The 11,988-nt window shown below is 45.8% G+C and overlaps 5 protein-coding genes, 1 long non-coding RNA gene and 1 other non-coding gene across 7 annotated transcripts; 4 read left to right on the plus strand and 3 right to left on the minus strand.

The window, feature by feature from the left end:
• Positions 1 to 68: 68 nt before the first annotated feature.
• On the minus strand, positions 69 to 1,228 carry RpL9 (ribosomal protein L9). Its single transcript, XM_017170093.3, has 3 exons — positions 1,070 to 1,228; positions 527 to 777; positions 69 to 466 (listed from the first exon to the last, which is right to left on the minus strand). The coding sequence occupies exons 2-3, from the start codon at positions 765 to 767 to the stop codon at positions 135 to 137; spliced, it is 573 nt and encodes a 190-aa protein (XP_017025582.1). The 5' UTR covers positions 768 to 777; positions 1,070 to 1,228; the 3' UTR covers positions 69 to 134.
• Positions 1,229 to 1,859: 631 nt separating this feature from the next.
• Nup154 (nuclear pore complex protein Nup154) lies at positions 1,860 to 6,920 on the plus strand. The gene is made up of 12 exons (XM_017170082.3): positions 1,860 to 2,091; positions 2,154 to 2,316; positions 2,375 to 2,868; positions 2,935 to 3,107; positions 3,168 to 4,147; positions 4,211 to 4,450; positions 4,510 to 4,671; positions 4,734 to 5,280; positions 5,359 to 5,869; positions 5,942 to 6,408; positions 6,469 to 6,591; positions 6,659 to 6,920. Exons 1-12 carry the CDS (start codon positions 1,993 to 1,995, stop codon positions 6,789 to 6,791), a joined length of 4,092 nt encoding a protein of 1,363 aa, XP_017025571.1. The 5' UTR covers positions 1,860 to 1,992; the 3' UTR covers positions 6,792 to 6,920.
• Art8 (Arginine methyltransferase 8) lies at positions 6,844 to 8,131 on the minus strand. Its single transcript, XM_017170090.2, has 2 exons — positions 7,976 to 8,131; positions 6,844 to 7,919 (listed from the first exon to the last, which is right to left on the minus strand). Exons 1-2 carry the CDS (start codon positions 8,129 to 8,131, stop codon positions 6,921 to 6,923), a joined length of 1,155 nt encoding a protein of 384 aa, XP_017025579.2. The 3' UTR covers positions 6,844 to 6,920.
• Positions 8,132 to 8,141: 10 nt separating this feature from the next.
• Positions 8,142 to 9,493, plus strand: RpS2 (ribosomal protein S2). The gene is made up of 2 exons (XM_017170091.2): positions 8,142 to 8,269; positions 8,634 to 9,493. Exon 2 carries the CDS (start codon positions 8,635 to 8,637, stop codon positions 9,439 to 9,441), a length of 807 nt encoding a protein of 268 aa, XP_017025580.1. The 5' UTR covers positions 8,142 to 8,269; position 8,634; the 3' UTR covers positions 9,442 to 9,493.
• Positions 9,494 to 9,555: 62 nt separating this feature from the next.
• Bka (FCF1 rRNA-processing protein Bka) lies at positions 9,556 to 10,392 on the minus strand. The gene is made up of 2 exons (XM_017170092.2): positions 10,285 to 10,392; positions 9,556 to 10,226 (listed from the first exon to the last, which is right to left on the minus strand). The coding sequence occupies exons 1-2, from the start codon at positions 10,285 to 10,287 to the stop codon at positions 9,627 to 9,629; spliced, it is 603 nt and encodes a 200-aa protein (XP_017025581.1). The 5' UTR covers positions 10,288 to 10,392; the 3' UTR covers positions 9,556 to 9,626.
• A 155-nt stretch (positions 10,393 to 10,547) lies between these two features.
• Positions 10,548 to 11,674, plus strand: LOC108077015 (uncharacterized). Its single transcript, XR_001770794.2, has 4 exons — positions 10,548 to 10,682; positions 10,923 to 11,127; positions 11,311 to 11,388; positions 11,590 to 11,674. It is a non-coding gene; the product is annotated as an uncharacterized lncRNA (long non-coding RNA).
• Positions 10,735 to 10,850, plus strand: LOC121502515 (small nucleolar RNA Z5). The gene has a single exon (XR_005991033.1). It is a non-coding gene; the product is annotated as a small nucleolar RNA Z5 (small nucleolar RNA).
• Positions 11,675 to 11,988: the final 314 nt, after the last annotated feature.

Raw genomic sequence — 11,988 nt, forward strand, 5'->3', positions numbered from 1 at the left:
TAATCAGCGATTTACAGCTTTTTCGTTTTCGGTTCTCGAAGCGTTTTAAACACACACACACACGTTGATTTCTTATTGAAAGTTTCGGCCGTTGGTTTTTATTAACATTTTAGGTAGAAACACAATATAAAAGTCTAAGACTCCACCTTCACAACGGTCGTCTTCTCCGACACGTACAGACCGTCAAGGAATTTACGGATATCCTTATTCTTAACGGTGGTGGACTGCTGGATGAGGGCGGCAGATCCAGAGACCGACTCGATGTCGTTGCCCTCCACGATGAGCTCGTCCTTCTGGGCAGTCGAGTTGACGACGGTGACACCAGGAGCCATCTCCACGCGACGGATGTACTTCTCGCCCAAGAAGTTACGGATCTCAATCACCGTGTTGTTCTCAGAGGTGACGCAGTTGATGGGGAAATGGGCATACACAGCGCGCATCTTGTACTGGAAGCCGAAAGTGACACCTGCGGAGACAAAACATGGTTATTAAGCTTTCCGGATCGACAGCCAACTCTCCAACTCACCCTTGATCATGTTCTCGATGTGACTGCACACGGTGCGCACGGCGGCCAGCTCCTTCTTGGTGCCGAACCACTTCTCCACCTTCAGGGTGCGCTTGTCGGGCATGTACATGTCCAGGGCCAAGTGCTTGAAGCTGCGCTTCAGCGTGCCGCGGGTGCCGGTGATGGTCACCACACGGGCCTTCACCGAGGCCTTGATATCCCTGGGGATCTTCACGCACTGGTTGGAATTGATCGTTCGCATGTTGACGAGTCTATGGGAAACAAGTAAATGGGGTTATTTCGTTAGCTTCACATAGGGTAAATCAATTGCAACATCCAACAGGTGATTCTGGGGTACCCCGGTTTGGCGGTTTACTCGGCATTTCATTTATTTAATCCGTAATATATGTTAAATGGCTCAATAAGATTCCGGCGAGTAGCAGCCGTACAGAAGCATCGCCAGGGTAGCGCTGCCCACACCACCACTGGTTTGTACCGCCAAATTATGTCATTTAATCCGGTGTTCCCGACCACTATTTCGGTGCAAGCTTCACAGAAACTTACTATCGGACCGGCCAATTACAATAAATTGTAATTTAACGAAATTGCAAATTAATAAAATGCAATTTTACGAAATCCACGTGTGGGCTCGTTCCGGAAACGAGACGAAAAGAAAGAAAACAGAGTGACCGCAGAATTATCGATAAATTATACCGTCCGGCTCTGAAAAATATACTTTTTAACAATTCTTTTTAGGAATATACCAGAAATATGCCATTTCAAATAAATGTTTATTGTTTTCATATTCAATTTTAATAAAAATGAATAAGTGCATTTCATCGTCGAATTGTCTAAAGAAACAGAAGTTTTCTAAAGGGATCTTTCATCTCTATTTGTCAAAGTTTTCAAGAGAACTGGGTGCCCGCTTACAGAAATACCAAAACAGCAAATACAGATAGGCGTTGGTGTTATCGAAATTATATACTAATATATACCAGCAATCGGGGCGAATGGCAATTCTTGCTGAATGGTAAAAAATATTTGGTATAAAATAATGTTTAATTAGCATTGGACTAAAAAAAAAGTAATAATAATAATAAATAGCAAAACACTGTAAACAAATATATTTATTTGTTATTGATATCTTTTTTTTTTTTTTCAATATAAAAACGGGATAAAAATATTATTTTTATAGGTCTTGTTATTTTATTTAATTTATATTTTATAATTAAAAATCGTAGACTATTTATATACGAATTTGTCCTATATTGAATAAATTTAAGGTATAATTAATTAAAGAATTCCGTTAATATTCAACAATTCTATCGGATATCGATAACATTGATAGGCCAACCATAAGGCGGGAGCGTGGGTACAACAGCATCGGCCGGCCGTAAATTGCGAATTTTCTCTCAAACATTTGTTTTAAGTTGGATTATACAGTTTTACTTGCTCACCGTTGGCCCGCATTAGTTTAGGTTCCCACAATGACTGCTCCGCAAGCCCAACTTGACTTCTTCGCGACGGCAGGAAAAATGCTGGAGTGGCATGACAATCTGGACAGAAATAAGCCGGGTCTTCTAGAGGTAACTTCACCACTGGGACCGCAGTTTGCATTTCTAAAAATCGCCTAACAACGTCTTTGCAGTTGACGGGCGTCAGCCAGCATGGGAGAGCCACAACGAGTGGACTCAACGACTATGATTACCAAAGCCTGTCCTTTCTCAAGTCGGACGAAACACATAACCTACAACAGCTGCGGACGGTGACCAAGTCGGGCATACCCAAGGAGATCCTGGAGCACTTCAAGCGTGGGTAGTTTTGGATCCGAAGTCAACTGGGTTCTACTTTGTCCCTTATACCTTGCAGATATCAAATGCCACTGTACCATGGGCCTGTTTCCGGAGATTGGGCGGGCTTGGCTGACGATCGATTCGGAGATTTACATTTGGACCTTCAATCAGTCACGCGACGTCGCCTACTACGACGGGCTGAGTCACTTGATTGTCAGCGTTGGACTGATCAAGCCCAGAGCGGGTGTCTTTGTGGAGGACGTCAAGTACCTCCTGTTGCTCACAACGCCCATTGAGGTGATCGTCCTGGGTGTGATGTTCGGTGAGAGCGGTTTCAACGAAATGCAGCTGATGAACAGGCCCATATTCGTGATCGGTACGGATAACGTCTCCATCAGTGTCATCAAGGGCACAGACGACGGACGCATTTTCCTAGGCGGCCGCGATGGCTGCCTCTATGAGATCTTCTATCAGGCGGAGTCATCTTGGTTTGGCAAGCGTTCCAAAAAGATCAATCTCTCACAGAGTCTGGTCTCGCTGATGGTGCCGAATTTCCTCAAAGTTTTTTCGGTAACTAGGAGTAACCTGCTATGGAAGGGCTTCCTGAACCGACAGAGTACGTTTTTTTTTTTGCAGGAAGTGGACGGTATAGAGCGCATTGAGGTCGACAACAGTCGAAAGCTGCTGTATGTGCTCTCGGAAAGGGGATCCATCGAAGCCTGGGACATCAGTACGGATTACACAGGAGCCCGAAGGCTGGGCAGGATCACCCAGAGCGATATTACAAGCCAAGCAGTCAAGCTGATCACGTAAGTAAAAGTTTATTAAAAAAATAATATAAATTCTTTAAACTCTACTTTATCTTTTAGTACGGTTGATCCCACGATTTTCAAGTGTGTCAAGGCCATTTGCCCCCTTACAGCCGATGATTCCAGCAAACTTCATCTCGTGGCCGTCACCCAGTGTGGCGTTCGTCTGTACTTCTCCACCACATCGCTCGCTGTGCAGCAGCAGCAATTCGACCCTACAGCTAACTGCTCACAATTCGATAATCAAGGTTTTGGTGGCCAGGCACAACTTCCGCCGCCTGTCGCAGGTGAAACTCCAAGGGGGCTTTATTTACTCCATGTTCGCCTGCCGCCTGGTTACACGCCGAATGCCACCACGAATAAGCCAAAGCAAGTGCATGCCGCCCACTACACCGAGGGCAATATGTTGATGATCACCACCCAGCAGCAGGAACAGGATCTCCTCTGGTCGGTGAACTCGGCACCGTCGGTTAACTTCACCTATTTGGTAGAGTCAACGGCTCTGGAGAGTCTGGACGGTGTGGTTTGGGGCATGGCCGAGGTGAAGGAACCAAGTGCTCCATTCCTAAAGTCCCCCTTGAATAGTGCCCGACACTCGCGGAAAGTGGCGCTGCTCACCAATCAGGGCACACACATAATTGAGCTGCTCAAGATGCCGGACGTTCTCATGCAGATTCTGCAGTACTGCAATGGCCCGCATCACGAGGAGGTGAAGATGTTCTTTCAGTCGCAAAATCAACGCGAAGCCTGCGTCACGGCCCTGCTGCTGGCCACCTCTGATAGCTATCGTGGCGGTAATGTGGCCCTGTGGGCCACCCAAGCCTTTATGCTGTACGGCGGTGAGCCCTGCTTCCAGCATCAAAAGTTCCTGAATGCCAATAACAACCGCACCCTGGCGAATCAGACGCAGCTTGGCTCCAGTGCAGTCACCGGTAGAGAGCGATTGCCCATATTTATGTCTACGCCAATGCCAAATGCCAATCAGGGGAATACGCCGATGTCTTACAATGCTCCGCAGTTTAATCAGCCAATAAGTCCAAGTAAGTAAAGGGTTTTTCTGGTTAAAATGTAATTAATAATAATATAAAATGTTTTTATTTCAGTTTCCAATTTGCAACAACCTTCGCCTGTGGTTAATAACGAGAATTCCCAAATTGTTTACTCGGCCAAACACGATGGCTTGTACTTGTACGTCTCCCGTATGCTGCGCTCCATTTGGCAACTACCTTGTGTGGACAAAAACTTCTGCTCCCGCGTGGGTCCCAAAGATTGCTCTGTTTTGCTAGCCGATCTTCGAGCCCTGCGGCGATTCCTGGAAGATCATTCTGTCCACGATATATCTTGTAAGTTTAAAGGAATCTTATGTTTACCCCCAAGTTGTCCCCTATCTTGTTCCTTGCAGCTTCTACTCGCGTTTCGTTCGACACTCACTTGGACAGGACCAGTGGCTACAACACCCTCATTATGGCCAACTCTCATCTGCCCATCTCCGAGCAGCGCAACTATGCCGAGCAGGCTCAGGTGGAGGAAAAGCGTTCCCTCTCCGCCCTCAATCTTTTTGTCAGTAAGTACCACTGTTTGTTTACTTAAAATCCTTTAATAAAACCGTAAATTATCTTTATTAAGAGCACGCCTGTGAGGTTCTCTCTCTGTGGAGTATCTTGAATGCTCACAACTTTCAAAACATTTGCCTGCAACTCAATACTGATCAGCAGAATATGCTCAAGTGCTGTACTTTCCGAGACCTACTGCTCACCCGTTCGGAGGTTACCGCCTTTCTGATCATCTCCTTGATCAATCTGTATCTGAAGGATAAGGCCGGAGTGGCGGAGGTGTCCAACAACTTGCGCGAGCAGTGTCCTAATCTCTACAGACATGAGGATGCCGTCACCTACAAGGCCACCGAGCTATTGATGAACGCCAAGAACTGTACTTCGGCCACCGAAAAGGAGCAGAAGCTACGAACCACTCTGCAGATGTGCAAGGAAGCGGCTCCCACATTGCCGTTGCGCAGTATTTGCCAGCAGTTTACATCCACAGAGTTCTACGAGGGTGTCATTGAGCTTACGGCCGTGTGTGCGGCCAAGAGCGATCCCGAGGAGGTGGGCATACATTTCTATAAAAACGGTGAACCATCCGAGGATCGCGAGGGATACACTTGCTTTGTTACCAGGTGAATATAGTCATATATCGTTTGAGCAAAAGTTTTGTTATTTTACTCATTTTATTATTTCTAAACCTTTATCTTCAGGATGAACTACTACAAGGAGGTACAAAATATGCTCGATCATATTTATCAGACGGCTCGCAATAAGGCAAACCCACAGGATGAAAGCCAAGCATCTCCCCTTCAATTCAAAAACATGAACTTTACCAAAATCATCCCTAAAATTGTGGCCCAAACGCTGCGCGTCAAGGATCCCCTGATCCATGTGACCCTCTACGAATGGCTGCTTGCCCACGATATGCTCAGTGAGCTATTGGATGTGGAAGAGCCAACGCTGGGCGAGTTCCTGCGACGCAATGCCACACGCAATGGCGATAATGTGGGTGTGATCGATCTGCTGTGGAAGTACTACGAGAAGAACAATCATCATCCCCAGGCAGCAAAGATTTTGGATAACTTGGCAATGACCCGCAGCGAAAATATAACTTTGGAGCAGCGCATCGAGTACTTGGTGCGAGCGGTGATGTGCATGCGAAATGGTAACGTCGGTTCGTCCATAACAAGTGGGATATTCCTGAAGGAGCTGGAAGATAAGGTAATTAAATAATACCAAAATATATACATATATAAATTTAATTTCATATCTTATAAATTCCAAAAATCCTAGCTGGACATTGCCAAAGTTCAGCGAACAGTACTTTATGCCATGAAGGAGCTGGCTCGCACTAACCACGAGGCAGCCAATGCCGTTAAGGAGCTGCACTATGCCATGTACGATATCACACAGCTGTATACACACTTTGCCGAGCCCTTCAATCTCTGGGAGTGCCAGTTGTCTATACTGAATTGCTCCCACCACAACGATCCCTTGCTGATCGAATCGGTCTGGGGTAACATTATTAACAGCATTGTTGAAGAGCCTGGAACGGCTGTGGAGCGCAGCAATCGGTTGTTTACCAAAATAGAACTATTGGTGAGGGAATATAATGAATCGGGTGCCTGCTTCCCCTTTGCCTTCCTCATAAGGGAGCTGGAAATTAAGGCCTGTCAACTAAGGCTACCAGAGGGAATTGTGCCGGAAAAACTGATCGCAATGAGTCTGGATGTTGAGCTCCTTCTCGAATACTACTCAAGGTGGGTGACTATAGATTTAGAATAACCTTAAACACGAACTTATGTTGGCTTACATTCCAGAATGATTTCAATGAACGAACGGGTGTGGGCCAACGAGGGTAATGAGTGGCATTTGATACAGTCAGCCATCCGAGTGGTCACCCTTCTGGCGGACAACGCACAGACCGTTTGTTATAGATCCAAGTTAGTATTGAGAAAGGGAATGTTGCATTAAATTAAATAATAACAATGGATGTTTTTTCCCCTACAGACGACGCATTATTGGCAAGGCGCAGGACATAGTGGCTGGTTGTTTGAATATCTGTTACCAAAAGCCCGACACCAATCGTCTTCAGAACTCGCTCAAGGAACTTCAGAGCCGGATGCAGCGCTTATTGGTTTAAAGTTAAATAATTCTATTTTTTTAAAATGAGAATTAAATTTCTGAACTAGACGTTAAGTTTGACTGAGATATATATTTTGTAATTGTATTAAAAGTGTTAAATAAATTGATTCCCCACGTCGAAATATGATCACGAGGTGTCCATCATCTTCAGATGTGCTTCCGTCAGAATGCATTTGGTCATGTGGCAGGAGCAGGGCATTGGATGCTCCTCAGTGTTGGGATCGAGCAGATCCACCTCCAGGTTGTACTTTCGCATGTCGCCCGCACTGCGCTTCATCGTTATTTGAAAGGCAATGGGTGATTTCTCCTCCAGGCTCTCGCAGGATTCCTCGGGCAGCACAACCACGCACTGTTTCCAATGCGTTGGTGGCGACAGCGGTGATGTGCTCAGAACCACAGACTCTGACTCGTCGTCGCCCGGGAAGCGAACCTCGAACCAAATGCAGAATCCCTGATGGTTTCCAGCCTTCTGGGCAGTAACCACCTCTTTGAACTGAATGCTGTCTAGGTCGCTGGCACTGACATCCAGCAGGTTCATCCAATGGAAGACGACGCCTTCATGAAGCAGGTCTTTGGGGTTCAAGTGCATAACCTCCGGCCGGGATGACTTCTGCGATCTCAACTTGCTAGCAAATGTGTTCATTTTAATGCCGTCCACACTGTGCCAGTCGTCGAAGAGCGATGGAACCGCGCAGGGTGCCACGAAAATGGTACACTCGCTGGGAAACAAAAGGCCACCCTCCTTGAGGAACTTGTCCCTGGCCAGCAGGACCGAGTCCAGCATGCCCTCGTGCAGTAGGTAAAAGCCCATCCATTCGGAAACGATTATGTCCACCTTCTCCGCCTCGGCAGGCAGCACGAATTCCTCGATCCGGGACTGAATGACCTTAACCACGTTCGTCAGGCCATTGTCTTCGATCAGATCCAATGCCACTTTGGTGGCCACATTGGAAGCCTCCACGGCGTACACCAAACGGGCGCCAGCCTGTGCACAGAAGGCGGATAGGATTCCAGTGCCGGCGCCCACATCCATAACGATTTTATCTTTGAACAGTGCCTTGTTCCCAAGTATTGCATTGTAGTAGGCGGCTTGTCGGGGACGATCCTTCAGCATGAGCTCGTGGATCTGCCATTTGAATTATTGTGCATAACTTTTGGGATCTTTATTTGTATCAAGCTTACCTCCAAGTTTTCGTATTCATCGAAATAAGCGTTAGCCATGGTAGAATCAAAACATGCACAGGTAAAGTTTTCAAAACAACGTGCTAGAATCGCCAGTGCGACCAGAGATCTCGAGCATATTGCTTGTCGGATAATCGATAAAATAAGTAAGACCATTCGACGGAATCAAGAAAATCCGCGCGTTTTATCGGTTCACAGGGGTATTTTTGGGCGGAGGGAAGGCCGCCAGGCCAAAATGGCCGTCTCGTCCATTTCGTTTTCGTCTTCTCCCCAATAAAGTTGATAGACCTACAAGTAAGATTTTCAATGTTTAATTTTGGTGTGAAATAGACCATTTAAGAGAATATTAACTAGTGCTCAGCAAAGCCATGAATTTGAAGAACGTTAATAGCCTAATTTCAATGAGAAATGCCTCGAGATCAAGTATATTTTTAAGAGAATGTGTAGCTTGACCCAAGTGGTGTCACCACGTGTTTCAAAATGGCGACAGCTGAGAAAATATGTGAATCGAATGATGATTACCTTAAATACCTTTTGCGGTTTCCACCAGAAGGCTTCGGCCTAAAGATGGGCAAGGCGTCTGACCAGAAAACTAAGAATTTCGAGTTCTCCACAATTTGTATCTTCGAAACTAACCTCATTGTCGTTTCTCTTGCAGAATGGCGGACGCAGCTCCAGCCCGTAGTGGATTCCGTGGCGGATTTGGCTCTCGTGGTGGTCGTGGTGGACGCGGTCGTGGCCGTGGACGCGGCGCCCGCGGTCGTGGCGGCAAGGAGGACTCCAAGGAGTGGGTGCCAGTGACCAAGCTGGGTCGCCTGGTGCGCGAGGGAAAGATCAAGTCCTTGGAGGAGATCTACCTGTACTCTCTGCCCATCAAAGAGTTCGAGATCATCGACTTCTTCCTGGGCTCCGCTCTCAAGGATGAGGTGCTGAAGATCATGCCCGTGCAGAAGCAGACCCGTGCCGGTCAGCGTACCCGCTTCAAGGCCTTCGTGGCCATCGGCGACAACAACGGCCACATTGGTCTGGGCGTTAAGTGCAGCAAGGAAGTGGCCACCGCTATCCGCGGCGCCATCATCTTGGCCAAGCTGTCCGTGGTCCCGGTGCGCCGTGGCTACTGGGGCAACAAGATCGGCAAGCCCCACACCGTGCCCTGCAAGGTTACTGGCAAGTGCGGCTCCGTCTCCGTGCGTCTCATCCCTGCCCCCCGTGGTACTGGCATCGTTTCGGCCCCCGTGCCCAAGAAGCTGCTGACCATGGCCGGTATTGAGGATTGCTACACCTCGGCCCGTGGCTCCACCGGCACCCTCGGCAACTTTGCCAAGGCTACCTATGCCGCCATCGCCAAGACGTACGCTTACCTTACCCCTGATCTGTGGAAGGAGATGCCTCTGGGCTCCACCCCCTACCAGGCATACTCGGACTTCCTGTCCAAGCCCACTGCTCGCCTGCACGCCGATGCCTAAAGCGACGACCATCCAATGCAGAGTTTTTGAAATAAACGTCAATAACATCTAAGCCATATTGTTTTATGATTTTAAAGTTAGGATAGCTGACACTGCAAGAAAAGGCCAAGTGGGTTTGCAGCTTAAAGTATTTGTATATATTTTAAATCAGTTTTATACTACAAGATATGGACAAACTAAGAATCCTACGCCTTTACGCCATACGCCTCTGGCATACGCTCAATGGCGTACTTGTGCGCCGCCACGTACATTATGGGTACCCCCGGGATCTTGCGGATACGGTTCTTCAGGTCCTTGTCATTGGTGGCCACGATATAGCATTTGTGCTGGCGCACACGCTCCACCAGACAGTCGTCAGCATAGGTGCCCTTGTGCAGGCAGGGAAGACGCTCGAACCGGGGATCCGAGATGATGCGCAGGGCCAGCTTGTACTTGTTGCCCAGCTTCTCCAGCTCGGCGCGTACGCAGTCAGAGATGTAGGGTATGCACTTGGCATACAAACAGTCCATCATTCCCTGCACAATGTCCAGCTTGTTCTTGATGCTAAAGTTGATGAAGTTCGTATCCAAGACGACGTGGTAGGGCGGGCCCAGTTGGGTGTTGTACTGGAAGAACAACGCGGAGCTCTGCTGGGTGACCTGGTGCACCTTGAGTTCGTGCGGGTCGGCAGCCTTCTTTCGTTTAATCCTGGTTTGTTCCTTGATTCGAGTGTCTGTGGGTTTCATCAGGCGTTTCAGTTGCGCATTTCGCTGCTTCTTGACCTTTTGCGTCTTCTTGTGTTTTCCCTGTAATGTACAGATAATGTGTAAAGGTGGGAAAACTTTGATATGGCATGTTAATTACCATTTTCAGATGGAATTCCCTATAAAACGTAAACAATTAAAAACGAACCACACGTGCGGTTAACGATTTTGGTGATCAGCTGTTCGAGCAGAGTGGATTTCAAATTGTCTATCGATATTAAAAAACATTAAAAAATGTATGTATTTAAAAACATTATTATAAAAACTATATGGACCTAATTATTATAATAATTAACTCACATAATTGAGTGAAACGTTAAATCATTCTCCTTGCTTTCTCAGACAAATAATACTAAAAAATACCAATATTACTATTTGCAATAGTTCGATACTTGCAATTTATCGATAAGAGGAGTTGCATTTCTTCCTTCATCGCCGCCATTACTTTCCACGTGCATTTGTCGGATGTCGTTCATTTCATTTTAAAAACTCAAGATGGTAAGTCGAACTAAGTTAATTAATAAAAGTGAATTAAATAAAAGTGTTGTGCCTCAAATGATGAAACTGATGACGAGACTGAAGGGACATTTTCTCGACTTAACGCTGTATTTTTCAGTGTTTTGTTGAACAATATTTGTTCATTTAAGATGAATCGGCAATCTGATGGCACTTCATTTCCATAATAATTCGTTTTTCATGGCCGAAACTGAGTGCTAATGATAGTTATTCCTTTTGCAGTGAGAAATAACGCAGATTTAATGGATAACTTGAATTTGAAGCGTACATTGTGCGCGTGAGACACCTCGGGACACATGTGCGGCCGATGAGACACCTCGGGACACGAGGCTGTTGAGACACCTCGGGACACATGTGAGGCGCTGAGACACCTTGGGACAAATGTGAAGCCGCGTGCGACCTCTTGGGGACACTTTCCACATTGAAGGTAAGATATAGTTTTCTTCAAGTATATGCCTCTGCTCTTGTGATGATTTTTTACACAGACCTGTACCGAGAGCTAGACTCGTGTGGAAAATTGTAAACTGATCCAAGAAGCAAAATTTTTTCTTGCAAGATTGGTGAAAATGTACACCTATTAATTCAAAGTTTTCCTCGCCCGTATTTCCAGGTCTTGAAAGCCTTGTTGAGGTTAGGTCTTCCTACTTATCGATGGATGCGGCCAAGCACGTGTATATAGCGAAGCAAGGTGTGTACTTTATTAATTAACAGTTAGAAAATAACTAGCTAAGGTGCTTAAATGATGATTGCTTCAAATACCTTTTGCGGTTTCCACCAGAGGGCTTCGGCCCAAGGATGGCTTTTGGCGTCTGACTCAAGCTCTTTTATTATTAGTTTAGTTGCCTCTTAATGTACAAGAACTAATTTATTATAATTTTTTCCATTTCAGAATGACTGACTTGTGCATTTGCTGATTGAAAGGAGATTTTTCAAGCCGGACAACCTATTAGAAAAATAAATCATATAAATAAAAATTTGTCATTTGTTTTATTTTACAAGGCTTTTAAGAAAGAGCCAGCCCTATTTAAGTTTTTTTTTTTTAATGCTTAATTTATATTGTGATGCATATTTTCGCTGATTTTTAAATCTGTCTCTGTTGCCTATGTAAAAAGCGTACTGCAGATCTTACGTTATTTATATAGTTATTTAATAGCGTAATTTGGAATTCCCTATAACGTTACCTAAGAACGTAAATAAAATTTGTAATTGCTAACTTTAATTTAATAGGGATATTCCGCTATGCAAAAAATATATTACATATATGGACATTTAAATTTAAGCGCCTCGC

This window comes from Drosophila kikkawai, chromosome 2L, assembly GCF_030179895.1.
Source record: "Drosophila kikkawai strain 14028-0561.14 chromosome 2L, DkikHiC1v2, whole genome shotgun sequence".
Lineage (NCBI taxonomy): Eukaryota > Metazoa > Arthropoda > Insecta > Diptera > Drosophilidae > Drosophila > Drosophila kikkawai.

What these genes read in the sequence shown, in the direction of transcription:
- Art8 (XM_017170090.2), bottom strand. Translation starts at nt 8,131, where the DNA reads ATGGTCTTACTTATTTTATCGATTATCCGACAAGCAATATGCTCGAGA. An exon ending in ATGAATACGAAAACTTGGAG is followed by an intron (nt 7,920 to 7,975) that starts GTAAGCTTGATA and finishes TTCAAATGGCAG; the next exon opens with ATCCACGAGCTCATGCTGAA.
- RpS2 (XM_017170091.2), top strand. Translation starts at nt 8,635, where the DNA reads ATGGCGGACGCAGCTCCAGCCCGTAGTGGATTCCGTGGCGGATTTGGC.
- RpL9 (XM_017170093.3), bottom strand. Translation starts at nt 767, where the DNA reads ATGCGAACGATCAATTCCAACCAGTGCGTGAAGATCCCCAGGGATATC. An exon ending in CATCGAGAACATGATCAAGG is followed by an intron (nt 467 to 526) that starts GTGAGTTGGAGA and finishes TTGTCTCCGCAG; the next exon opens with GTGTCACTTTCGGCTTCCAG.
- Nup154 (XM_017170082.3), top strand. Translation starts at nt 1,993, where the DNA reads ATGACTGCTCCGCAAGCCCAACTTGACTTCTTCGCGACGGCAGGAAAA. An exon ending in TTCTGTCCACGATATATCTT is followed by an intron (nt 4,451 to 4,509) that starts GTAAGTTTAAAG and finishes TGTTCCTTGCAG; the next exon opens with CTTCTACTCGCGTTTCGTTC. An exon ending in TGAAGGAGCTGGAAGATAAG is followed by an intron (nt 5,870 to 5,941) that starts GTAATTAAATAA and finishes CAAAAATCCTAG; the next exon opens with CTGGACATTGCCAAAGTTCA.